At 58.0% G+C, this 23,549-nt stretch overlaps 13 protein-coding genes across 13 annotated transcripts, besides 14 other annotated features; 4 read left to right on the top strand and 9 right to left on the bottom strand.

Moving 5' to 3' along the window:
* Positions 1–160: 160 nt before the first annotated feature.
* Positions 161–192: a tandem repeat.
* Positions 193–318: 126 nt separating this feature from the next.
* Positions 319–3,012, bottom strand: EKO05_0006203 (uncharacterized protein; the record flags this gene model as incomplete). Its single annotated transcript, XM_038946046.1, has 1 exon — positions 319–3,012. One exon carries the CDS (start codon positions 3,010–3,012, stop codon positions 319–321), a length of 2,694 nt encoding a protein of 897 aa, XP_038797707.1.
* Positions 1,829–1,856: a tandem repeat.
* Positions 2,295–2,335: a tandem repeat.
* Positions 2,617–2,717: a tandem repeat.
* Positions 2,735–2,846: a tandem repeat.
* A 360-nt stretch (positions 3,013–3,372) lies between the features above and the next one.
* Positions 3,373–3,428: a tandem repeat.
* Positions 3,429–3,464: 36 nt separating this feature from the next.
* EKO05_0006202 (uncharacterized protein) lies at positions 3,465–3,755 on the top strand (the record flags this gene model as incomplete). The annotated part of the gene is made up of 1 exon (XM_038946045.1): positions 3,465–3,755. One exon carries the CDS (start codon positions 3,465–3,467, stop codon positions 3,753–3,755), a length of 291 nt encoding a protein of 96 aa, XP_038797706.1.
* Positions 3,517–3,533: a tandem repeat.
* Positions 3,534–3,581: a tandem repeat.
* Positions 3,582–3,614: a tandem repeat.
* Positions 3,690–3,751: a tandem repeat.
* Positions 3,756–3,779: 24 nt separating the features above from the next.
* Positions 3,780–3,833: a tandem repeat.
* A 241-nt stretch (positions 3,834–4,074) lies between these two features.
* Positions 4,075–4,116: a tandem repeat.
* An 87-nt stretch (positions 4,117–4,203) lies between these two features.
* EKO05_0006201 (uncharacterized protein) lies at positions 4,204–5,700 on the bottom strand (the record flags this gene model as incomplete). Its single annotated transcript, XM_038940410.2, has 2 exons — positions 4,204–5,575; positions 5,633–5,700. 2 exons carry the CDS (start codon positions 5,698–5,700, stop codon positions 4,204–4,206), a joined length of 1,440 nt encoding a protein of 479 aa, XP_038797705.2.
* Positions 5,701–6,523: 823 nt separating this feature from the next.
* On the bottom strand, positions 6,524–7,582 carry EKO05_0006200 (uncharacterized protein; the record flags this gene model as incomplete). The annotated part of the gene is made up of 2 exons (XM_038940629.1): positions 6,524–7,063; positions 7,115–7,582. 2 exons carry the CDS (start codon positions 7,580–7,582, stop codon positions 6,524–6,526), a joined length of 1,008 nt encoding a protein of 335 aa, XP_038797704.1.
* A 460-nt stretch (positions 7,583–8,042) lies between these two features.
* Positions 8,043–8,960, bottom strand: EKO05_0006199 (uncharacterized protein; the record flags this gene model as incomplete). Its single annotated transcript, XM_038946044.2, has 1 exon — positions 8,043–8,960. One exon carries the CDS (start codon positions 8,958–8,960, stop codon positions 8,043–8,045), a length of 918 nt encoding a protein of 305 aa, XP_038797703.2.
* Positions 8,961–10,913: 1,953 nt separating this feature from the next.
* EKO05_0006198 (uncharacterized protein) lies at positions 10,914–11,573 on the bottom strand (the record flags this gene model as incomplete). Its single annotated transcript, XM_059636757.1, has 1 exon — positions 10,914–11,573. The coding sequence occupies one exon, from the start codon at positions 11,571–11,573 to the stop codon at positions 10,914–10,916; it is 660 nt and encodes a 219-aa protein (XP_059492740.1).
* Positions 11,574–11,687: 114 nt separating this feature from the next.
* EKO05_0006197 (uncharacterized protein) lies at positions 11,688–12,849 on the bottom strand (the record flags this gene model as incomplete). Its single annotated transcript, XM_038940393.2, has 2 exons — positions 11,688–12,653; positions 12,709–12,849. The coding sequence occupies 2 exons, from the start codon at positions 12,847–12,849 to the stop codon at positions 11,688–11,690; spliced, it is 1,107 nt and encodes a 368-aa protein (XP_038797702.2).
* A 234-nt stretch (positions 12,850–13,083) lies between these two features.
* Positions 13,084–15,152, bottom strand: EKO05_0006196 (uncharacterized protein; the record flags this gene model as incomplete). The annotated part of the gene is made up of 5 exons (XM_038940395.1): positions 13,084–13,651; positions 13,698–14,556; positions 14,604–14,757; positions 14,807–15,013; positions 15,069–15,152. 5 exons carry the CDS (start codon positions 15,150–15,152, stop codon positions 13,084–13,086), a joined length of 1,872 nt encoding a protein of 623 aa, XP_038797701.1.
* Positions 15,153–15,516: 364 nt separating this feature from the next.
* On the top strand, positions 15,517–16,263 carry EKO05_0006195 (uncharacterized protein; the record flags this gene model as incomplete). The annotated part of the gene is made up of 1 exon (XM_038946043.1): positions 15,517–16,263. One exon carries the CDS (start codon positions 15,517–15,519, stop codon positions 16,261–16,263), a length of 747 nt encoding a protein of 248 aa, XP_038797700.1.
* A 154-nt stretch (positions 16,264–16,417) lies between these two features.
* Positions 16,418–17,731, bottom strand: EKO05_0006194 (Esa1p-associated factor; the record flags this gene model as incomplete). Its single annotated transcript, XM_038940400.1, has 4 exons — positions 16,418–16,599; positions 16,653–17,037; positions 17,120–17,351; positions 17,562–17,731. The coding sequence occupies 4 exons, from the start codon at positions 17,729–17,731 to the stop codon at positions 16,418–16,420; spliced, it is 969 nt and encodes a 322-aa protein (XP_038797699.1).
* Positions 16,906–16,945: a tandem repeat.
* A 404-nt stretch (positions 17,732–18,135) lies between the features above and the next one.
* EKO05_0006193 (uncharacterized protein) lies at positions 18,136–18,761 on the top strand (the record flags this gene model as incomplete). The annotated part of the gene is made up of 2 exons (XM_059636756.1): positions 18,136–18,444; positions 18,495–18,761. 2 exons carry the CDS (start codon positions 18,136–18,138, stop codon positions 18,759–18,761), a joined length of 576 nt encoding a protein of 191 aa, XP_059492739.1.
* A 577-nt stretch (positions 18,762–19,338) lies between these two features.
* Positions 19,339–21,419, top strand: EKO05_0006192 (Mannan endo-1,4-beta-mannosidase; the record flags this gene model as incomplete). Its single annotated transcript, XM_059636755.1, has 3 exons — positions 19,339–19,875; positions 19,982–20,428; positions 20,478–21,419. 3 exons carry the CDS (start codon positions 19,339–19,341, stop codon positions 21,417–21,419), a joined length of 1,926 nt encoding a protein of 641 aa, XP_059492738.1.
* Positions 21,420–21,852: 433 nt separating this feature from the next.
* On the bottom strand, positions 21,853–23,228 carry EKO05_0006191 (uncharacterized protein; the record flags this gene model as incomplete). Its single annotated transcript, XM_038940265.1, has 2 exons — positions 21,853–23,141; positions 23,198–23,228. 2 exons carry the CDS (start codon positions 23,226–23,228, stop codon positions 21,853–21,855), a joined length of 1,320 nt encoding a protein of 439 aa, XP_038797697.1.
* Positions 23,229–23,358: 130 nt separating this feature from the next.
* Positions 23,359–23,384: a tandem repeat.
* Between the last annotated feature and the right edge of the window lie 165 nt (positions 23,385–23,549).

The raw sequence follows: 23,549 nt of genomic DNA, 5'->3' as shown, positions 1-23,549 counted from the left end.
CCAGCACCAGCGAAAGTAGCGGGCGGTGTAGCAATACGAGTCGCGCGGTGGGCAGCAGCGAGGCGTTGATTGTTGCGGCTACGGGGGTGGGTGTACAGGGAGGGAGAAAGGAAGGAAGAGAGGACGGGCGAGGTATTGGGTGGGGATGGTGAGCAAGTAAGTCTGTGTGTGTGCGTGTGTGTGTGGGTGGGTAGAAGCCAGGTTAAAAGGAAGATGATACAAATCACGCTCCAGCTCATCCCATCCCTCGAGGCCCCAACGCCAGGATCCCACGTGCACTCGTGCACTGCGAGGGAGAAAACGCCCACCCGTCATTCTCTACGCGCCGGCCTCGACCTCCTCCGGCAGATTCAGACTCAGCGCGCCGAGCGGCAGTCCGCCGCCTCGGCGCGGGCCCACGAAGCCCTGGCGCTGCCGGCCCGTGCGGCCGCGGCCCAGCCAGTTGTACTTGAGCTCCTTGCTCATGCGGGACATTTTGTCCTGGGATTCGTCTGCGCTCTGCAGCGAGACGAGCACGCTGACGCACTGCAGCATGCGGCCGACCGTCTCGGTGACTTTGGCGCTGTCCATGGGCTGCTGGCGCAGCGAGGGGGGGAGCGAGGTCGGGGGCGGATGCAGGGTCGAGGGGTGCGAGTGTGGGTTGGAGCTGAAGGAGCCGGCGGAGGTGTTGCTGGTTGCGCGGCTGCGGCCGGAGGGCGGGAGGGAGGAGGATGTGCTTTCGAGGTAGCCGGCGGAGGGGTGCGAGGTGGCGTTTGTGCTCAGGCTGCCGAGCGTGCCTGTCAGTGCCTCCGAGGCGCTGGATGCTGTGCCTGGGCGTGCGTCCGGGATGGGGCTTGGCGACTCCAGGCCGGCGTTCAGGTTTTCGAGAGACAGGCGGGAGAAGATGGCCATCAGGCAGTCGTAGCGCGGCAGGATGACGATATCGCGGAACATGAGCAGCGTGATGCGGCGGACCTCGAGCTCGCCCAGGATGGGTATGTTTTTGCGCGTGGGGCTCTTCGTGTTCATCTCGTCCGGCAACATGACGCCCCAGAACTCGCTGGCCTGGAGGCTGCTCATGATGCCTGTGCCTCTGAACTCGAGGTCCAACGGCAGGAAGACGGCCTGGAGGAAGGGCAGGATGGTGGTAAAGACGACAAGCCACATCTCGACCAGATGTGGGATCAGGCGCTCGTCGGGGATGTGGCGGAGGGTTTGGTCGAGCGAGGCGAAGCCGGTGTAGAGCAGCTCGTTCAGGTCCTCGATGAGCAGGATGGGAGAGCGCTTGTGGATGCAGCGCTTGATGTGGACGGTGACGAGGGCGTTGAAGTCTTCGACGGGAGGGCGGGGGTCTTCGCCCTCGAAGATGAGGAGGACGCGCGCTTTCAGCAGTGGCCATGCGTCGTCTGGCGAGAGGCCGCTGAGGCCGAAGGAGGACCCCAGGTTGAGCATCTCGGTTGTGTGGGGGAGGGCAGTGCCGGGTGTTGGGATGCCGGGCGTGTTGCTGAGACTGGTGGCCAGCGAAGGCCACTCGGAGCGCTCGGTGCTGAAGGAGGGGTTGCGCTCGCGGTAGGTGGCGTCGAGGCTGTCTCCGAGGTAGGTGGTGTTCTTTGCCTGCTTCTTCGCCTCGCGCAGTCCGCGGCCGCCGTGTCGGAGGTCGAGCCCTGTGACGGAACTTGGGAACGAGCTGCCGGGCAGGGGCGAGGAGGGCGCAAAGGAGTACAGCGAGTCGGGGGCGTTGGGGTTGGTGGGTCGGGACGTGCTGCTCGCCGAGGACAGGGGCAGGGCGTGGTCGTCCTTGTCTTTCAGCTTGTGCTTTGTGCGCGACAAGAAGTGGTGCTTGTGCCTCTCCTTGTCCTTGTCCTTGTCCTTGTCCTGCGGCGCATAGGGGTCGTTCTTGGGCACGAGCGTGGAGGTGGAGGCGTTGGCGGACGAGTACAGGGAGGCGTTGGCGGACGAGTACAGGGAGGCATTGGCGGACGAGTACAGGGAGGCGTTGCTGCTGCTGGGGCCCGAGTCGAGCAGGCTCGTCGTCGACTGGTTCATGATGCGGTTGAGGGCCTGGGAGCTGTGGATGCCGATGCCCATCTTGCCGGGCGAGGGCAGGGTCGGGTGCTTCTTGTCGGCGGGCTTGTCGGCGGGCTTGTCGACGTCGCCCTTCTTCGGCTTGGACGAGGAGAAGAGCTTCATCTTGCTCTTCTCCTTGGGCGCCTTCTGCAGCACCAGCTCGGGGGCGGGGGCGGGGGCGGTATTGGAGGGGCCCTGTGGGTGGGTGTGGTCGAAGCCAGGCGAGGTCAGCGGACTGGTGGGGAAGACGGCGTTGGCGGCGGAGGCGGCGGCGGAGCGGTTGGCGACGAGACCCTGCTGGTAGGTCATGCCGTTGGTGCGGAACGTCATCGACGGCTTGCTCGGCATGGGCGGCGGGCTCATGGGCTGGGGGCGCATGCCGGTGGCGGGAGGGGCGGCGCTGCTGTCGACGGGGGCGGGGACGGTGGTGGAGCGCTTGCGCATGTGCTGGGCGCTCTGCTGGTAGGCGGCCTGGGCGGCCATGTGGCTCGCGGTCAGGTGGTGGGGCGGCGGCGACATGAGGCCCTCGCTGCGCATCGACGACAGGCTGGGCTCGAAGTAGCCCTGGGAGCGCTGGCGCGGGCGGTGGCCGAGGTGGGCGCGGTCGACGAGCGCCGTCTGGCTCTGCGTGGCATGGAGCACGGCGGGGCGCGAGTAGTTGGGCGCGGGCGTGCTGCTGCCGGCCAGCGTCGGGGTCGGGGTCGGGGTCGGGGTCGGGGTCGAGGTCGAGGTCGAGGTCGAGGTTGAGGTCGAGGTTGAGGTTGAGGTCGAGGTCGATGTCGAGGTCGAAGTCGAAGTCGTCGTCGTCGTCGGCGTCGACATGGAGGTGGGCGACTGGAGCGGGCGCGGATGCATGGGCGAGGGGCGCGTCTGCTGCCGCGTCTGCTGCGAGCCGTCCGAGTCGTAGCCATCGAGCGAGGGGCGCTGCAGGCCCGGCGTGTGCGGAGGAGGGGACGTGGGCTGCATGGCGAGTCGCACCACAGCAGGCAGTATCGGTGTCAGTGGTGGCAGTATCGGTGGCAGTATCGGTGGCAGTATCGGTGGCAGTATCGGTGGCAGTATCAGTATCGGCCGGGGCTGAGGGAAGGGAGGGGAGCAGAGGCGGTGGCTACGTCGTCCGGGTCATGGCCAGCACGACGTTCTTTCCGAGCATATCACACAAGCATGTCCTCGACGTCTCGTCCAGCTCACGACACCTCTTCGCGCAGTGTCGCAGGAAGCGGCAGGAAGCGTGTCGTCGTCGGAGCTCGATCCGCGCGCGAGCCTGAGCACACCAAAGCCCCACACTGCCCCACCGCGCCACGTGCCTGCACGCCTCCCACGGCACTGCACTTGCACCTGCACCTGCGCCTGCACCTGCACCCGCACTCGCACCTGCACCTCTCCCTCCACGCACCCAGCGCCCAGTCGATCCCACCATGTCGACTCTCTCCGCAGACTACGCCGCCCCCAGTGGGACACACGCCTTCTCCGCCCCGCCCCCCGCTGCCTCCGCCTCCGCCTCCGCCTCCGCCGCCACCGCCTCCGCCTCCGCCGCCACCGCCACCGCCACCGCCGAACGCATCGCCGTCCTGAGCGCCCTGCAATCGGACCTCCAATCCCTCCAATCCAACATCAACGCCTTCCTGACCCAAAAGATGGCAGACGACAAAGCCAGCGACGCCAACGAGGAGGAGAACTACGGCGAGGAGGTCGTCGACGAGGAATGAAGCAGCAACGCGAACCAAGTCGAATTCCCCTTCCCATTCCCATTCCCCTTCCCATTCCCCTCTCCTTCACCCTTCACCGCGCACGGCCCCACGCGAAAGTAGAAGCTGCCGCGATCCCCAGACACCAGCGCGATGTTGGCATCCCCCCCGCTTTCTCCCCATCCCGAGGACCTGATGCAACCACCTGCCTGTGAAATGCGCCCCCTTGAACACCAGCCTTTCTGGGCAAGTACTCGGCACCTTGCTACGCTTTCTGGCTGCTGTTGCGGTATCATCGGTAATCGTCATTGCATTGCACCGGGGTATTTACTATATACTTAAAAAAAAAAAAAAAAAAAAAAAAAAAAAGAAAGAAAAAAAAGATAAACGTATAGACTTGTATAGTGAAAGCGCTCTATATACTACTAGTAGCAGAGCGTAGTATAGCAGCCCAGCAAGAAAAACAACATCATCGCTCGTACACGCGATCCCACTGCGGACCTCGCTCCCCGCTGCGCCGGCTGCCCAGGCTCTTCAACGGCCAGTCCTTGAGCGGCCACTCCGTCTTGCTGCCGCGTCGTTGGCTCTTCTTCTCCGCCGCCGGCGCCGGATACGCTTCGAGGCTTCGGTGGCCTCCCAACATTCCGTCGTCGACCTTGGCGTGCCCGCTTGCGTACTCGGGGCCGTAGTCCTCGACGTACGCATGCTCGTTGCTGAATGGGTTCGCTGCCTGGTTTTCATGGACGTGCATGGGTGATGAGGACAAGGGGGAGCCTGGGGACGTGGCGTCTGTCATGTCGCTCGACCGGCGCGAGTCCCCGCGTGAAGACAGCGTGGGTGCGACCTGGCTCGAGCTGCTGCCGCTGTGGTTTTGGTCGAGTAGGGCAGGCCGGAGGAGCGAGAAGTGCCCGGATGTGCGGTCTGCGCCGGGACTCGTCACTGGGCTTTCGACCCGAGGGATGGGTTTGCGGTGGATGCTAGCAGAGGCTGGGGTAGGAGGGAGATATTGGGGTCGGAGGGCCATGCTGCATCGCCTGACCATGCGTTTGTGGGGTTTGTATGCTACATACTCATCTTCGGGCTCTCCCACTTCGGCGACGGGGTGGAGGCTGTTGTAGCTGGTTCGCTTCCCCCGTGCACGGTTGGAGCTGTGCGTGTGGACCAGCGCAGGACCAACGACGATGGTTGAATCTCCCATCGGCGCGGCGGGCATGCCGGCTTGCGCTCGATGCTGAGACGCCTCCGACATCCAGAGCTCGTCATCCTGGTCCCAGCTCTGGCTGCGGTTGAGGGTTGGGTTGTTCAGCGGCCGACGGTATTCCTGATAGCTCGTGAACTTCTCCTGGAACGCACCGTGCGGCATGAACCCTGGCGACGGCGGTGGCTCGTAGCCGCTGACCTTCTTCTTCTTCTTTTTGCGACACGCGAAGCAGAGCGGGATTAAAACAGCAGCAACCGCAAGGAATCCGAGTGGAACACCGATACCGATTCCAATCTTCTGGCCCTCTGTGAGTCCAGAGCTACTTGCAGGTTGGCTGTCAGGACTGGAGGCAAATGAAGACGTGGCGGATGCAGCTACGGACGAGGGTTCGCTCGACGAGGCTGTGGAGGAAGCACTGCCGGCACTCGACGTAGCTGATGCAGCTGGCCATGCTGTTGATGGTCCGTACTCCACGATTAGGTAGCTTTGTATGTTCTCGGGCAGGTCTCTGAACCAATCTGGCTTGTTGTCGTCCAGGAACTCGTGCCATAGAAGGGTCGATACCGCGGGTAGATTGGTTGCAGCAAGCTGACGTAATGATGCAGGGAGTGCAGTGAGTAGCACCTTTGCGAGCTCGATGCTGTAGTCGATGATCAGTCAATCGCATCGAACAGCCCTCAATCGCAGCTGGACGTACGCATTGGGGTCTTGTCGCTCAACAATGGGTGCAGGTGTGATGGTGGGTGTGGGCACCGCTACACCCATCGCACGCTGTGCTCCGAAACCCAGCACTAGCCATCGCAACGCTGTCAATCCTCTTAACGAATGCATGAGCGAGCGAATGAGTCGTGATGGAGATAACAATGGTGTCAAGTCGCAGAGTCGAAAAGGCCGTGATCGTTATGTGAGCATGTTGAGTTGGCTTCAGCTGGATTCGAAGTCACGGCAGCCTTCCAACTTATGACAGCGGCGCAATCCATGTCCCGCCCTGCATGTACACTTTGTCAAGAGGCAAAAGCCAACAGATCGTCATCCACAGCCTGGCGTTGTCTTTACTCCACACTGCAGTTGGTGATGCTGATCCAGGGTCCATGGCCCCAGTTCCTCTCGCAGGAAACCTGGAATGCCCCTCATCAGCCACAGCTGAACATGGCGTTTCCGTGCCGCGCCCCTGTTTTTGCGATTTTACTTGCACGTCAGCAATTGCGATTGGTGCAGAGCATCCCAGTGGCGAACATGCGTGGCTGTGCCTGCCGTGCTGGTCGTTCGGCTTTGAAGCGAGGACGTTTATGTGGAGAAGGCTTGCAGAGGCCGTGCGGAACTGCGCAAGGGCCGGCGACGCGAGGGTTCTGGACGCGACAGGCGGATTTTGTGGGCTTTGAGTGGTGGGACGATGCTGCAATGACGACCTGGCGGGTAATGCAGAGGGAAGTCTATTTCCGCCGTCCAATAAAGGTGTGACTGTAGACAAGGTACGCAGACTCGCATTCGTAAAGAAGAAGAGAAAGTGCGCTGAAAATAGTCGAAAGCCGCTGTCTTTGATTGATCGATGGATGAGTGCCATTGCCGACTGCCGCACAGCCACAGATCAGATGTTGCTTGTCGTACTGATAGGCGCTTTCTCGAGATCCATATCCACTAGCCACGGGCCCTGTGACGGCTTGTACGTAACCGACATGATACTCGCGTTGACCATGAGTGTGTCCCGTCCGAATTCCACGGCGTTGTCGCCGCCGCGACTGATGTCTACGTATGCTGCCCGCCCGTCCTTCATCTGTCGCTGGTCCACGTCAATTGGTGTTGCGCGCGTCACGTGCGCTTGCGGCGTTGCATCCAGCTCGTCGCCCTCTGCCCATTGGATCTTCTGCGCGCCCCAGCCTTCGTGTATGTGGCCAAAGCAGTGCATGCGCGGTTTGCAGCGCCGTGCAGCGCGAAGCAGATGCTCGCACCCTACGTGCTCGCCGTTGTAGACCGCGTCGAGGATGCCCATCGGCGGGCCATGTGTCATGACTACATCGACCTCCGACCAGTCTGGCACGGGGTGTTCAGCGATTGGCACAACGTACGGTGAGCACTTGTGCGGGGGGTTGTAGCGGTCTTCGATGCGCGAGTATGGGAAGGCATAGTCCTTGTGGTCCATCAGCTATGAGCCAACAAGTCAGAGTGCACATGCGCGTACGCAGAACTCAGGTTGGTAGGGGCTGGCGTATACCCGCAGCAGCCCTCCGTTTGCCAGTGCGAAGCTGTGAGTTCCTTCTTCCAGATAGGTGACTCCAGCCCTTTTGGCTCGCTCACCCAACCACATCTCCCTTGCCTTCCCCGGTAGGTCCTGATCCCACCTCTCCCAGTGCATCCTTTGCCCCATCCTTGCGTAGTAGCTCTCATCGAGCGTAATGTCGTGGTTCCCTGCAATGACAAGCTTAACTTCCGCATCGATGTTTTCTAGCATCGCCAAGCTTCTTTCATATTCTTCAAGGTGCCCAAGCATGGTCAGGTCGCCGCAGTGCAGGAGCACGTCAGCCTTGGGCAGCGGTGGTCGGTAGGGTGCGTCATGGTCGGAGACGTTTTGTTCAGGGTCGGACGCGTGGGTATCTGAGATGACAAGAAACCGCGTCTTGACGTGGGTTGTGGGTGTCGAGGCGGACATGTTAGTGCTAGAGCTTTGGAGCTTCGCCGAAGCACGACGGCGGGGCTAGCGGGCAGATCTGAAGATCACCAAACACGCGCCTTGTCCTCAACGACAATCCTCAACGACAATCCATGTCAGGTGCAGAGGGGGGTGTTTCTTGTAAAACTCTCGTACCCCTGCAAAATCTCTCTCAAAGAGCGAGTTGGCGCACATGGGTCAATCCGTTGATATTTCCAACTGTGACTCTTGCATTGCACGGCAACTGTTGCCTGGGTATCGTGAATTCGTAAGTACAGGAAAGATCACATCCAGACGCCAGTCCAGCCTCCGCCAGCATCAGCACTTGATAAAGTGGAGTTCCAAAGAAATTCCGCAAAAAAACAACACGCACACGCGCATGGATCCGAACGCCAGCGCTCTACTCTACCCAGTTGCCGAAAACAAACAGGCATAAATCTTCGTCAAATTCTCGTAACCCTCAAGGGTCAGTCAGAAACTCCTGGAGTGACTCATCCTCGACCTTCCAGTTTCTGATCGTCTGTCCACTCGCTGCAGCGTTTCGCAGCCTCGCATTTTCTAGCTTCAGCGCGTCTCGTTCTGCTTCGATTTTTCGTATGTACTCGATGGCGCTGGCGAGTACCATGGCCTTGCTTGGCTTGGGCTGGCCCATAGCTCCAGCCTCATCGCTCTGGGGCAGGGATGGCACCGCTCGTCTGAGTCTCTCCAGCTCGGCATTAAGGCCCTCGCGGTATTTGCGCTCGACCTGGTTGTGCGGCAGGCGCCCAGTCTTTTGGCTCTTGGACGATGGCGAAGATGTGCTGGACACGTTTTCGGTGCGATCGAGTCGTGGTCGGCCTCGCTTCCGTTGAGGCCGTTTCTGAGTGGATTCTTCTGGGGCCGAGTCAGGGGACGAAGGGGATTCGCGCTTTAGGTTGCGAGGCGAGAGGGAGGGTGATGAGGCCTTTTCCGATGCGTCGCCGCAGAGGGAAGGGGTCCTGGAAGAGATGTGGGTGTTTGGGGAGAAACAGGCTGTCTCGAACGGCTCGGTTGACCTCGGGTCGAAGCAAAAGCTGAACGAAAGTTGTTCGAGCTTACCAAACGGTGCGGCATCGGATGGGTGTCGCGATGTCGAGTACGAGCTGGCGGTATTGCTCGATGTCGCGACGCCAGTTGTTCCAAATGTGGTGTTGAACGGGCCCTGCTCCTTGGATGGGAAGGTCGTCGAAATGTCGGTCGATGCGAGGGCCTGATCGAAGAAAGAATCGAGCGAGTATTCGGGAGATGTACTATAGTTGTCCCCGAGGTACGCACTTCCAAACTGATCTGGATAGCACAGCATCTCCTGTGGTGGGGAGTAGTCGGGGTTGGCTACGTTCGGGTAGCCGGGATAGCTCATTGCCGATATCGCTGAAAAGGTTGTATAGATCAATGGTTTGATGGTTCGGTGGGAATGTGTGTAGTGACCTGCCCGAAGGCTAAGTATAAAGAAGGCTGACGGGTGATGATGATTTAGTAGGCTCACGGTAGGACCTTGCTTTATGGTGGTGGCGACACGACCCTCCTTCGTATATGTATCGACGATTTCCGAGCTGTCAGGAACCGAACTGGGCGATGGCCATGCTTGGAACATGTGGCCGAGAGCGAGAAGCTCCGCTTTCCGAGCTTGTTGCGTCTCGCTTGCGAACTTCAGGGTAGGATAGTCGAGGAGCATGCGGTAGAGGCTTAAAACCGCAATTCCGCCGTTGATCCATTCATCCTCCTGTGCTAAGATGGAAGGCCCATCCTCCCATTTCCGCGTTCCCCGTACGTTGTTCGACTAGGTGGGATCCTTGTTTCCTCAGTAAGCATCCAAATGCTTCAGAAGTATGCGATTGTCGAACCATTAACTGCTCACATCGGTACTGTCCGCTTGGAGGGGCAGCTGTTCTCTTGTGCAGTGGGGCCTGCCTCCCGTGCGCCGTTGATTCGTATACATGCGTGGCACATGCGCGCGCCGACTCTGACATGCCGGTTCGCCGAAACCAGAGCTGCGGCACAGGAAAAGCCAAGGACTTGGGTCACTCGACAATTTGTCGAGCACTCGGTTTTAGAGCATCCACTGGGCATTCATTTGTGGCTAGATCACAGCAAAACTTGAGCCTCTTCAGCCACGAATGTCTAAGCGTCGCAAACGGATGGATTTCCAGGAACTGACGGTGCTAATCGGACCCTACGGCAGACCTAGAGTCTCCTAAGAAACCTGTCGTTTGTACAGAAGGGTCGCGAGTAAGCGAGTGGCTGCTGTGCTCTTATGTAATTCGCCGGTTTTTGCTCCGGACAGTCAATTCCTCGAGTCGATCAACGGAATATGACGCCGATCAGGAACGCAGCTCTCAGCTCCGCTTGGTGACCCTGTCACACACACACCGCACTTTTACAACGCAATCAGGATGTACAATGTTCATTCTGCAGAGCGGTTCGCTGGCCTCGGACGGTCGTCCTTCGTTGTGTCTTCATGCCGTGAACCGAGTCGTCATGGGGTGATGGGTAACAAGCTCTGACACCAGGCTAAGCGGGCGGTCCCGCCGTACCGTAGTTCCAAAAACAAAAACGTCTGTAGGGCTGGCGAGGACCTCTCGGATCTGGTAAAATGGGGCGCGTGGGCGGATGCTCTCGTGCGTCGTGGTTTTGCTCCGCACGTGTAAAGCTGACGGTTTTCGCGGGACCGTGCCGTTGAGGTCCAGCGTGATAATGGCGTGACAATCGTCTCACTCTGACCAAAGCGGTAATTTGACTTGGGCTTAGCAAGCGAATTTGCCCAGAGTTTGGACCTTTGTGATTTCGATAGTCTACCAATTCCGGCATGACAACTTGACTGAAGTTGTTTATCGTTCCTTATGCTCGCTCCAGGCATCATCCCTTTGTTCACACGAGGTCGCAAGCGCGTTGTTTTGACCGGACGTGATTTCCGCGAGACGGGAATTGCGCATTCTCCACTACCGGTATTGGCCTGCCTTGCGACAATGGGATCGCCGATGAAGCACGGCTGCGTCGCCGTCTGCCGCGATTAACGCATCGAGCTAAGCCGCCGTTGACGTGCCGACCATCCGCGCGGATGCGAAGGGATACTAGCCTGTTCTTCCACAAGGGAGCGCCCTTCCGTTGGTATTAGTCGAGCATTGCGAGGTGTCATGGTAATGTGGAAAATTGAGGTTTTGCAGGCGAGGCTTCTGGATCTCATGGTGGGGCTGGTTTTAGCGCCATGAAAGGACAGCCTCGGAGGGTTCGCTCAAGAGGTGCATTTTTCTACCAAACCCAAAGAGAGGACGCATTGTTCGCTTGTCTCGAGCTGAGCTTCTTACAACAGCAACTAGGTCTGATTTGAACACACACCGCCACACTCCTTGCTTCTCATCTGACTGTACGCCCAACCGCCAAGGCCGACTGCAAGCAGGACGATGTAGATAATGTATCGCCAGGCCGGATATCTGAAGCAGCGCTTGATCGCTCTTCCACCTGTCTTAAAATCCCGCAACCACTCGAGACTCCCCTTGGCTTGCGTTTGAAGCTGCATCTGCTCGACTCGTCGAGCCTCCCCTGCCTGCGCTGCGCTCTTGGCCGATTGTCTCGACATCTCTTGGTCACCTCTTCCATCTCGAGATTGAGAAGGAGAGGAGCTCAGTGCGGAGGCACCATTCGATTGCTCTTTGGCATCGTTCTCGAACGCTTTCATTCCCTCTTCCATCCACTTCGTGAAGCGCCGCTCAAGCTCGCCGCTCTTCTGCCATTGTTGCATTCTGAAAAGTAGGGCAGTTAATGCGTTACCCTCACTATCCCTCAGCTCATCGTAAATTGCCAGATCAATCTTTGTAACGTCGACTTCGAGCAGTCGAAGTTGGTACACAATTTGGCTCCACGGTGTCTTGGCTCCATCGTCGCCGAGGACGTTAGCAGGGTTTGGTAGTGTGCGCCATCGTTTCGTGTGCTCTATCAACTCGAGTATGTTGCATGCTCGTCGATGCACCACCATGTGACGCCTGAGGAAGTAGAGCTCTAGCCGTTGGTCGGTGTAGGCCGCTTCGTGTGTCACTTTCGTCGAGAGGTCTTGCGCAATCCACCCAATGTTTTTGTAGACTGGAGGTTCCTAATCATCCCAGAGGCAACCCAGAACGTTGAACAAGGCCAAATCATGTTCAAAAAGCGAAGCCAAGTCAAGCCCATTCCTGACCACTAACTGTCTAACCTCATCTGGTAGTGGGATCTTCTTTTCGACGAGGAAATGTAGACGCTCGATGAGTGCCGATGGCCCAAGCACATAAGGAATGGTCTCGCTGAGCTGATAGAGCGGTTCTCCTGCATACTTCGTGACGAAACGACGGTACCCGGACATGCTTGTTACCTTCGGTAATTGTATTCGTGGCTTGTATGGAGGCACCCCTTTGCGGTATGTGGTACGTAGGCCGTTTGAGATTTTCGGGTAGTCATCGCTCTCTGCGCTTTGAGCTGCAGGAATTCTACCAGCTTTTGATTCAGAGTTAGGTGTGATATTAGGCGAGCTAGGCAAGGAGATCATGCCAGCTCCAGAGAGAGATGTTAAAGTCATGCTGGGTACGTGGAGTAAGCTACCCGATCTCTGAGGTGACAAAGAGACAGACACTCTTCGTTCCACTGGCGCTGGAGGTGAGGCTGCCCGTTCTTTCCCCTTGTCCTGCTTGACAGAGAATTCTCTCATCTCCACGGGGCCCTCGGCCACTTCGACCGCTGCCTCGTTCTCCGATTGAGATGGCAGCGCTGAAGAAGCACCTCGTTCCATCGGTGCGGCCAACGGCATCGAGGGTCCTTGATATTCTGATGGAACTGACAGTTCAATCAAAGTTGCAGCGGAGTCGGTGTTCTCAGACGGAGGTGACAGTGCTCTGGAAGTAGCTACTTCGATTTGCGCTGGTGGTGAGAAGGGCAAATTGACAACCGGCTCTCGTGAAACTGAAATCCCATCAATCTCCTCATCCCTAATCAGAGCCGTCGAATCTTCAGTCGGCACTAGAGGCGTCTTACGAAGGGACTGCTCGACTAGCGGGTGGACTACAGACGAAAGCCCCTTGGTAGCATGCTGCCAAACATGGTGTCAGAGCGCACTCCATCTAACCGCCAGCCAGGGTACTTACCAAGCGCGGATCATCCGTGACTGCATCGGTTGGGTCTCGGGATGGTGTCGAGGCATTATTTATGCCTGATGCTGGGAGCGAGAGTCGAGTTTCCTCAGTCGAAAGAAGCTCACCTTGTTGTTGCCCAGTGATGTCGCCCATGGTGGCGGTAACGATGAGACTGCTAAGAGTGAATGTGAATAGCTGATGTGCTGGATGCGCAATGTTTGGTGTGACGATGTCGAAGTGGTGTAGTGGAGATGTTGGCAGTAACACGCAATATGTCATCTTCATGATCAAGGCAGGTACGAAACGAGCACGCTCAGGAAGGGAGTCTTGACACCAGACGATTTCGCGGAGGAATGACAGTTGCGACACCGCCAAGCAAACGCAGATTTATTGCTCTTCGTTCAATGCTTTCGCATCTTCCACTGCAGCTCTTGCAATCTTCTTCAGCATTGTCTTGAAATCAGCTTCTCGAAACTTGTCCCATCCATCTAGCCCTTCGCTCGAATCGATGGACAAAGTCTCGTAGCCTTGCTTGATCACAACACTGACTTCTTCAGGACTAAAGTGCTTTCCTTTCTTGCCATCCGATAGTAAAGAGTGATAGTGCGATGATACATTTACCAAGATCTGCATTGCGCCAGAACTGCCCAGCCTAAATGTATCTCTAAACTTTGTCAGGATATCTCCTGTCTCGACAAGCTTGTAGAAGAGGTCGTCGTAGGATGCAGGGTCCGGAAGGAAGTTCTCCCCACTTGATAGAGCGAAAGCGAGTAGGTTGACGAGGACGTCAATCATCTTGTTGGATTTGTAATTTGACTTGATGTCGCTTTCATATTGTGTCAGGAAGCGAAGGAGGGACAAGAGCGTTCTCCAAAGTTCAGACCAGTGGTACGCGAGGCGAGTCTTGGTGCGGCTGAGGTATGAGAGAAGGCGCAGCAGGATGCCGAGGGATAGGCTGTCTTGTGTCAGTTAGGGATCGTGGTAAAGCACCGCGCACATACATGTAGAAGTCGACATCGAGCCGTCGTCGCAGGTTGTGGTTGATGCCATCGATCATAAGATCCAGAATAACCGTAGCCGGAACTCGATCGCCTGTGACCTGTGGCAGGAAAGGCTGTCTTTGGCGGCACATGCGGACAGACAACTTGCCGTCGTCACTACATAGCCGCTTGACGAGCTCTTTGTCTTCGACCAGTATCTGCAACATGAACAGACAGAGGTGTGTGTACAAGGCAGACCTCGTAGATCTATGCGCATGCTGGAGTAGATACGAAGTCATGGACAGGTAGGCGCTGAATGGTGAGGGTGCTCCCTTCGTTGCTGCTGGTTGCGACGCTAAATTGAAGCAGAACAGCTTGTTCGCATTGACGAAATCATAAGTGCAGAGGAGTACGCCCATCTCAGGCCCGGGCAGCGCGGCAAACAGTGATTTGGTCTCTTCTGGATTTGGCGTGGGCGTGGTTGGCCGCGAGCCTGGCGCAAGCACTCGCAATCCAATTGTCCTCAAGGTCGAACCTAGCGACCAAGCCTCTGGCACGTCGTCCTGGATCGCTACGTACACGTCCCGTATGTCCTGGCATGTTGTTCCAAAACAAGTTATCATGTCTCGTATGATGGCGTCGTTTACGAAATCGTCTAGTCGCAGTCTGTAAGGGTTCTGGAACTCGAATTTGTTGTAGTTGGTAAGGAGGCCGAGGAGGTACAATGCAGGGAGCACCTGGGCACTGTCGTCTGCATCTTGGATGTACTTCATGAGCGAGGGGAAGAGATCGCGGTGCGTGAAGTAGGATGGCAGAGCTGTGTGGAAGCCAGCCGCGGTTATGGAGAGGGTCGCTCGTACAGCTTTGCGTCGTAGGGCCACTGGGTCTGGTCAGCGCTTACGGCGGCTACAGGAGTGTTTTGCGTACGCGTGCGCCCGGTCCGTATCACTGCGTCCAGCGTGGCTATGAAGTCGGTCATGACGGCGTCGGCATCGTGCAGACCAGCGAGGACGGCGATGATGTCGGCGCTTGGGTTGGTGTACTTCTTCGTCAAGGCGGCGTCTAGAAAGACTGTCAAGGTCTGGCCAGTGAGCCATTGCATGTTTTCACGGGCTTCGGCGTGTTCGTACCTCGAGGGCAACCTCGTCTGACGGCGGTCTGGCCTGCTTGACTCGCTGTATGGCGCGGCGGAAGAGCTGCTGGGAATGCGCCTGGAGGTGCAGCATCTCGTCGGGGGACACCGAGCCCAGTATGCGCTTCAGGCCGGCTGAGTCTGGACGGTGCAAGAAGAACTCCTGCCAGAAGCCCTCGGTGAGCTCGACGTCCTCATCGTCTTCCTGCATTGCCGGTCAGCCACTTCACGACGCCAACCTGGCGCGCGCGCATGCGCACCTTGAACAGCGTTTCGTAGAGGCTGATGATCTTGGGCTGGAATAGCTCAGGCCTTGACACCTGTGTCAGCGGTGAAGGATCCATGGCACAAGACCGGCTCGGAGCGGTCACAAGGAGCGACCTTCGGGGCTGCAACCGAAGTGTTGACAGCAGACAGAGGCGCCTGTTGCAGAGCTTCGAAAACTAGGGTGGACCCTGAAGCGCCTGAACCGAGCCGGCGATCAAACGATCAAACCCCCACACCCCACCTGCCACCAGCCCCGTCAGCATCAGCAGTCACGTTTTTGAGCTCCGTATACAACAGCCCCAAACGCCGTGGAGCTCGTTCCTTGGCCCAGGTCCAGGTTGGGTGAAAAGGATAGACCCCGAAAGCATCCCCTGGCTGGACTGCCGCCTCATCAACACACCACAGACCAAAGCCCCACCATACCTGGGTCTCAACGCGGCCATGTCACAACCAACCCTCTTAGTCGGCATATCCGGGCCCTCCTCGTCAGGAAAAACCACGCTCTCCCGCCTGCTCCGCGACATCTTCCCACCCAAACAACTCACGATCCTGCACCTGGACGACTTCTACCTGACCGACGCCGAGATTCCCGTCAAGGACGGCGTGCAAGACTGGGACTGTCTCGAGTCGCTCGACCTCGCTGGCCTGAGGTCAGCGCTGCAACACATCAGAGAGCACGGACGGAGTCCGGACTGGCTGGTCAGCAAGGAGGATCAGAACAGTGTGGGCGAGCACGGCGTGTCTGAGCGCCTGATTGAGGAGCTGAGAGGGCAGGTCGAGGCGTTGGTGAGTGCTCATCCGGACTGGCGGGAGCGCCGGATCTGCATCGTCGATGGGTTCTTGTTGTTCAGCGAGGATATGAGGGACGTGCGGGAGCTGTTCGACGTGCGACTCTTTCTACGCACAAGCTATCAGACGGCGAAGAAGAGGCGAGAAGCGAGGAGTGGCTATGTCACGCTCGAGGGATTCTGGGAGGATCCGCCGGGCTATGTGGATGAGATCGTGTGGCCAAACTATGTCAAAGACCACAAGTTCTTGTTCGAGGGTGGAGATGTGGATGCGGAGTTGGATGAACAGGTTTGCAAAAGGACGCACATCCATGGTATGCCGCGGGAAGCGGAGGGAGATATGGGAGTGTGCTTGGAATGGGCTGTCAAGGTGTTGGAAGGTGTAATCAAGGGGCAATGACAGTCCGAATCAGATAAAGTAGTGTACATTGCGCCAGACGCCGTAGCTGCGTGGTAGGTCAAGCAGGCCGCATGCCGGATACCAAGCGCCTCGAACTAACACAGGCAAGAGTAGCGATGCAAATCCATCAAGACACAGGGAGGAAACGATATGCTCAAATACTGCTCTTGACCTTGTCGATGTACGCCTGCCCGGGGCTCTCATAGACGGAAGAGAAGAAAGCGTTGACCTGGGGCTCCTTTGAAAGCCATGTCGTCATCCCGCTAAGCTCTTCGCGAAGGCGGTTGACAGCCTGGATGTCCATGTTCGTTTGGGCGATGAGCTCAGGCATTGACACTACAGGCTGGTTAGCAAGTTCCAAGGTGGAAGCTGCTTGAGCATTGGCCTACCGAAGAGGCGCAAGAGATGCTCGCCGCCGTAAATGTCCGCTAACGACTTGCCAGCGAGGTCGTTTGTCGGCTGCTCGATCTGAGTGGTAATGTCGTAGAATTGCTCGCGTTCGAATCGGTAAAGGAGAAGTCGCCCAAGGCTCCTGTTGAAGTACTCTTTCAGGCCTTGGACTACCTCTTCGAGGATGTCGGTTTCGGTACTGTTGCGATTTCCTGTCGAGGTGGCAGATGCAAAGTACTCGTCCAAAATGACGGCTGCAGGCTTGCTCGCTGGAAGCTGAACGAGCTGCAGGTTTTTGGTAATGTTTTCCCAATCATCGACCAGAAGACTCTTCAACCGATCTGGCATGTAGATGCGCACAGCGCGCTTGTTCTGGAACACCTCCTCCAGTGGGGGAGTTAGCATGATGCTGAGGTGGGAAGAACGCCCAGTCAATCTAGGATCACTCTATATACGACAAACGTACCTTTTCGAGGTCCTGGTCACGCATGCGCTTTTGACCACGGGGTGGGGCAGAAACAGAAGTCTGGCGCTCTTCGCTCCCTCGAGTCGAGCCTTGGGCCTTCTTTTTAGTAGGCGGCGGTTGCGCTCGAGCGGCACGCTGTGCTTGGAGCATCTCGTGCCTTAAGTTGTTTGCCAACTCTCGGTTCTCCGAAGTGAGCTTACGCAAACGATCTTCAGGCACCCAGTCGTCCCAGCTGGTGGGTCGTCAGCAAGAAAAGATCGAAGAGAAGTGGTGGTTGTCCGAGACGGAGTGATGTGCTGCCGTGAGTAGCGGGCATGCTGGCTCGCCATGACGTTGAAGTGGTTGACCTCAGGTTGCGGTGTGGGTGAGGGGCAACCACAACGAGGCCGCCAAACGGAAGCCTTGAGGGCAAACGCAAAGTCGAAAAGATCAAAGTACATACGTGTTCTTCCATCCTTTGTAGTGGACCTTGTACTGGAAGCCAGTCTTCTTGTCGTCACCCTCGTTCGGCTTCACATCAGTGACCTTGGCCTCGTAGAGCAACTCATGGTGGAAGCAGAAAACCTTCTCATCTTTGCGATACGAGGCTTCGGCGGCAGGTGCGGGCGCCATGATTGCGGTGCTATGTCAAATTTTGGATGTTGGTGTTTGGGTCGGCGAGGCAATCAAGTCGGCAAGAAAGGGTGAAGATGGCGGCGGCTGCACCACGTTTTGCACACCGTTGCCTTTTCACCAGGCCGCGCAACGCGTTCCAGCACAATAGCTATTAATGTCGGATTACTCACGGGGCACACCTCGAGCCAGAGTCAGCCGATGACGAGTGAAGCGGTGTTTGTCCGCCGAGCTGTTGCAGTGGCCATCTCGCGGCTTTTCGCGCACAGACGAAAACGCGCCGACGCGCTTCACCAAGCATGCTCAGCCCTGCGCGTGTCTCCACCACTCTCTCGTCATCACTGGCGCGCCGGTCGCGCGTTCGAGCCAACACCTTCTCACAACTGACCGTCTCCGTCGCCACCATGCCCGCGCAGGAAGCCAAGCTGCTGGGCGACTTCCTCCTTGCTCCCGCACCACTACGCGATTTCATGACACTGCGCCAGTTCACCGACATCTTCCCCAGAAGCCATCGTGAGAACCCAGCCGTCCAAGACCTGTACAGAGAGCTCCACCGTCTGCGCGAAGCCGAGATTGAAGCTGTACGCGTGGACATCACCAAGGAGGTGAAACGGTCGAAGCAGTTGAGACGAGCTTATGCACGAGAGAGACGGCAGCTGGATGATGCGCACGTCCCAGGCATGGATCCAGTCGCTCTCCAGACGGAAGAAGAGGTACGCTCTGCACGCAATGCCACGGTACAATCGGCTTACCAAATCAACAGCTCTCCGGTCTAGGTCGCCAGTCACCGCATACGCTACAGACTGTTCACTCCAGCATCGAACACGCATGCCAGAGCCTCGAAGCACAGATCGCAGAGATGGAAGAGGAGAGCCGGCGAACCCTAGCCGAAGTCCAAGAAGCTGTTGGTGCTCTTAGTGACTTGCGTCACGGCCGATTCGCGCCGTCAGCCAGTGGTGAAGAGATCGGAGCAGAGGTGCTATCCACGCTACAAAGGCTGGAAGCTGTATGCGCAAATCCTGCAGGCTGAGTTATGTCTGACCGAGCACAAGCCCTTCCATCTCTTCTGCCTGGGAAGTCCCACAAGCACCGCTCCAAACTGGTCGTTGCACACCAGCAACCTCGCGCCAAGACGACTTGCGTAGCATCCACCGCCTACAAACCTTCACATGTTCATGGATGGGCACCGTTCAGACGACAGATCGCCGAATCCACGGCCTCTGGACCTTGTGTGATAGCCCTCTAGGAGTCTGACCCTTAGTGGCTTCAACCCACGCTTGAACCCACCACTGCTCCTTTGTCGAAGGACAGCATGCTGGTCTAGTCCTTGAAGCAAGAAAAGGTCAGGACCCAATTACTAGGATCTGGGGTTGTATTGAAGACTTCCGGCAGTAAATCTGGGGTAATGTCATCTGATTGGCTGTGCGTTGCATGGTAATCAAAATAGATGAACCACCCCAATATCTGCGAGCATAACACTCAGTCGATCGCTTGCATTCGAGATGTGTCTACAATACTCAACGTGTTCACTCCGTAAAGTATATCAATACTCGTAGTCCACTGCGCTGCTGACACGCACAAAGTATCATGCCTTGACAGATCTCAACATGCACTACACAACCTTCCTCACTTTCCTTTCCTCTGTATCATTCTCCGTTCCGCTCGTGTCTGCACAGCTCATTACAGCAGACAACCACTCCTTTGGCGGTGTCAACTACCCTCTTCTGCAGTACTTCACGCCAAAACACCGAGACGAAACCATCAAAGCAATTGTAAAAAGCAAGGCGAGGGTCATAAGACTCTTTATCCGTCCAGACAGCCACCACACAGACCCGGAGCCCCAATTGGGCGAGTTCGACAAGTCTCTGCTCGACCAGCTCGATGATACGCTTGCAGCTGTCCACCGCATATCCAAGGGCCAAACCAAGGTCATCCTCGCACCTCACGACGCACACGCGCTTCGTGGGTCAAACGATGTGCCGTGTGATGCGTACTGCGAGAAGATAGGCGGTGCTTTTCTGGACTTCTACAGCAGTGAAGAGCTGCGTGACATCTACAAGACGCGTCTGGAGGTCTTCTTCAAGCATTACCCGTCTAAAAACTTTGGAGGGAGGTCATGGAGTGAGTTGTCCGAGGTTATCATGGTACGTGCCGCATCTGCCATGACTTGTTCGTACAAGTGGTACAAGTCTTGAGCCGACACTGAAGCCTGTTGGGATGTTTCTTTACTTCACTGCTCACACGATGCAGGGCGTCGACATCCAAAACCAACCGTTCAGCGGTATCTGGCCCATTCCATCCGGCGAGTCCTGGCTCTGCGACATCGCCACACATTTGAAGTTCAAGGTCGGACTGGACAGCTCCAACATCGCCGTCATCAGCGGCGGCGTATCCGGACTGCAGAGTCTGGGAGGTATCCAGAATTTCCCCGACAGCGTGTTTGACTGTCCTGCGGTTGATGTGATCGGTATCCATGGCCGGTTCGCGCAGGATGAGCATGCTACCGCAGGCACTCCGTGGGCTCAGATGTTCCTACCCGGTAACACGTTAACGGCGCGAGCCCAGGGTAAGCAGGGCAAACAGAAGTTGCTCCTTGTCGAGGAGTGGGAGTATGTTCATACGTCGGCCGGCATCGAGCACAAGAAAGAAGCCATCTTCGACCAAGGAAACGCGCTGAACTTGCGAGGCATACCATGGGTAGTGATTCCTTCTCTCATGCAGCTTCGACAGGCTCACAATACCACAGATCTACTCCCACCTCTCTTCCAAGAATGAATCCACCAGCACCATGGTCAACCCGCTCCGTCCAGAACACGCCTCCTTCACCGCCCTCACAGACGTCCTCAGCCGCGCCCACACCGCCCGCAGCAACTTCAACTGGACGTCGTACCTCCCCTCCCCCCTCTCCGCACTAAGCACCTCCACGACCCTCGCACTAAACCCCTACATCCCCCCCACCAGCTCCTGCGTATTCGGCTGCGCCGGCCACCTCTGCGACGGAGCGGACAGCTGCACGCCGTCGCTGCTCTGCAAGAACAGCATCTGCGGTCCCAACAGCGAGACGCAACCGGGCCAAGCAGGAAGCACATGCAACAGCAAAAAGCCATGCCAATCGCACCTGCGCTGCTCCGGAGGCGTATGTCAAGCCTGTTCGCCGCGCGCCACGAAGCCAGACAGCCGCGGACGACGCGCGCGCGAGAACGACGCGCAGGGGTCGTGTATCGCAGAGCACCACCTCGTGCTTCAGCACCACAGTCTCCACACATGCCCCACTACCCCCCCGCAAACACCCCTGCAAACACAAACACAAACACCCCCAGCACTCTGCCTCGCGCCCTCGACAAAGCAGAACCCCTGCGAATCCTCATCCCACTGCGACGCAACAGCCCACTGTTCCTGGGGTCTCTGCACCCCCTGCCGACCAGGCGACTTGTGTCTCGGCAGCGCATGCAGCAGCAACGCGGCGTGCAAGACGGGCTTCTGCAACGCGCACGCGCGGTGCGATTACCCCGGGCAGAAGCAGATTGTGTTCGGCCCGGGAGTGCGTGGGCGGTGGAAGAATGTCAGGGTCGATGGGGTGCCGAGTGGGCATGAGAGAGGGCCGGCGAGGGTTAGGGATGAGGCGATGCGGGTGGTGATTCCTGAGGAAGGGCCGGTGAGGACGGGGGGTGTGAGGGGGGTTTCGTGAGCAGTGAGGGTATTTCTTTTTTCTATGCGGGTGGATGTGGAGGGAATGAAAGGAAAGGAGTCGGGTGCGGTGGCGACGCTGATTTCGTGGTCATGGTATTTGTATTCTGGGTATCAAATCCTCAGGAAAACTCCTTCCTCCCGCTGTCTTCTATTCGCTTCAATATACGCCTAGATCAAATTACACCGGGGAGCAGCACTACCCGCCTATCCCTCCTATAGCGTTTGGGTATCATTTCGCCGTTTCGTGGTCTCGCTCTTGGCCGTGTGTCTCGGTCCTTCCTGGCCGTTACTGGAGTGTGCAGACGAGACTTGATCTTCACTGGGCCCGCAGACAGCTCCTTCTTCATCCATACTACCAGTCAGTGGCTCTGTCGGCACATGCACTTGTCTGAACACTTGATCGCGGTCCTCAACATCCATGTATGCAGCTCTTATCCGTTTGCCGACGCACCGCTCATGTGCTTCAGCAGGGCATTGTTGTCTTCGATGAGCTTGTCGAGAAAGTTGGCAGCCTCTGTCAGGACGCTGCTCTTGCTCAGCCCCCCGTTGCGTATCTCGGGCACAAGATCATGCAGATCATCGAAGCCTCGCTTGATCAGATTGCGCCGTTTCTGCTCCGAGAGGATGTGGTTGCTGCGCTTTTGTGCCTCGCTCAGGTTCTCGCGTTGCAGTTTCTGGGCTGCTGCAGAGGCTCGCTTCTTCTTGTTGTCTTCGGCGGCGGATAGCTTCTTTGCCTTGCCGACTCTCGTGCCTAGCGCTGTTTTGCGCATGTTCTCCTTCTTGATCTGTATGCTCTTCTTTCGCTTCTTCGCCGGCTGGTCATCGTCGGCAGAGCTGGTTTCTTCAGACTCGTCGTCGCTTGCGTCTTCGGCTGGGGTCGAGCGGGCATGTCCGGTGGGTTCTGAGATGGTGGGATTCGGGATGTCTGGTATGAAGGTCTGAGAGTGGCGCATGTCGCGCATCAAGCGCCGCGTCACCAGTTCTTCCGTCTCCTGGTGCGGCGCCGAGAAAACCGCGGGGTTGCTGAAGGAGTCGTCTGTGCCGAAAGTGTAGGTCCGCTTCAGAGTCGGCCCCTGTAATGTGGGCCCAAACTCGGCTTCGTGTCGCTGGTGGGCATCGCTTCGGGCCCATTGAGCGGCAAGCTGTGCGTCGAGGGTGCCGGCTGCGGCGTGGTTGGGCAGAAGGGCGGCGAGCTGCTCGTCGATCAGACCTTGGGAGGAAGACACCATGGGTCTCGCAACATGGGCGCTGTTGGGTATGCTGTGGCAGTTTGGGTGAGGGTTGTTGCTTGACGAGGACATGTCGTGGAAGCTGTGCGAGCGGTGGGTCGGGTAGGCCGGTTGTTGTGAGTTGTTGAAGAGGGTGGAGGCCGCCTGCAGGTCGTCGTGGGTGGTGGCCATGTGGTCCATGTGCTGTGTGTGCGGGGCAAACATGCTGTCGTGGAGGAAGGGATGGTGGAGCTGTGCCTGGTCGGGTATCGTGGCCGAGACGCCGTGTACGGTGGCCGGGGTCATGAAGCTCCAGTCGGCGAAGTCGTTGCCGGCGAGCTTGGTGTCTGCCTCCGCGGCGAAGGGCTGGGGGTCGGAGAGGTGGAAGGGGTCGGTGTTGGAGAAGAAGTCGGCGAGCGACTGGTTTTCCATGTCACTGAGCAGCGACTGGCCGTGGGTGTCCAGGGGCGTGGACGTGGGGGAGCCATTGAAGAAGTCGTTGCTGAACGTGTCTGGCGGCAGGGTTAGTGCAAGCTCGTCGCCAGCAGTGGGTGCGTGCAGCACGTACAGCCAAACGGCGGCGGGTCTTTGTCGCCCATGGCTGCGCGAGGGAGGCCTGTGGCCGGAGCGCGCTCGAGCCCTGCGAACGGCGGCTGCGAAAGAGTCTCCAGCTTGGCGGCTCGCAGCTGTGTGCGGGAAGTGGGAGTGGGCACGCGAGGCGCTCGAGATGGCGACGGCGACGGCGACGGCGACGGGCTCGCGAGCTGCGTGGACAGCCGTTGCGTTGTTGGGAGCCGCAGCGCGCGGTGACGTGCAGTGGGCCTACTGCCTGCTGCCTACGTGAACGGACGCGCTGGAGCTGGAGCTGGGGGCGGTATGTGGAAACCCAGCAGGGCGCGGACAGCAGTGCCTGATGTGCA

Source organism: Ascochyta rabiei, chromosome 10 (genome assembly GCF_004011695.2).
Source record: "Ascochyta rabiei chromosome 10, complete sequence".
NCBI classification, from domain to species: Eukaryota; Fungi; Ascomycota; class Dothideomycetes; order Pleosporales; family Didymellaceae; genus Ascochyta; species Ascochyta rabiei.
This window is presented reverse-complemented; position numbering and strand designations above follow the sequence as displayed.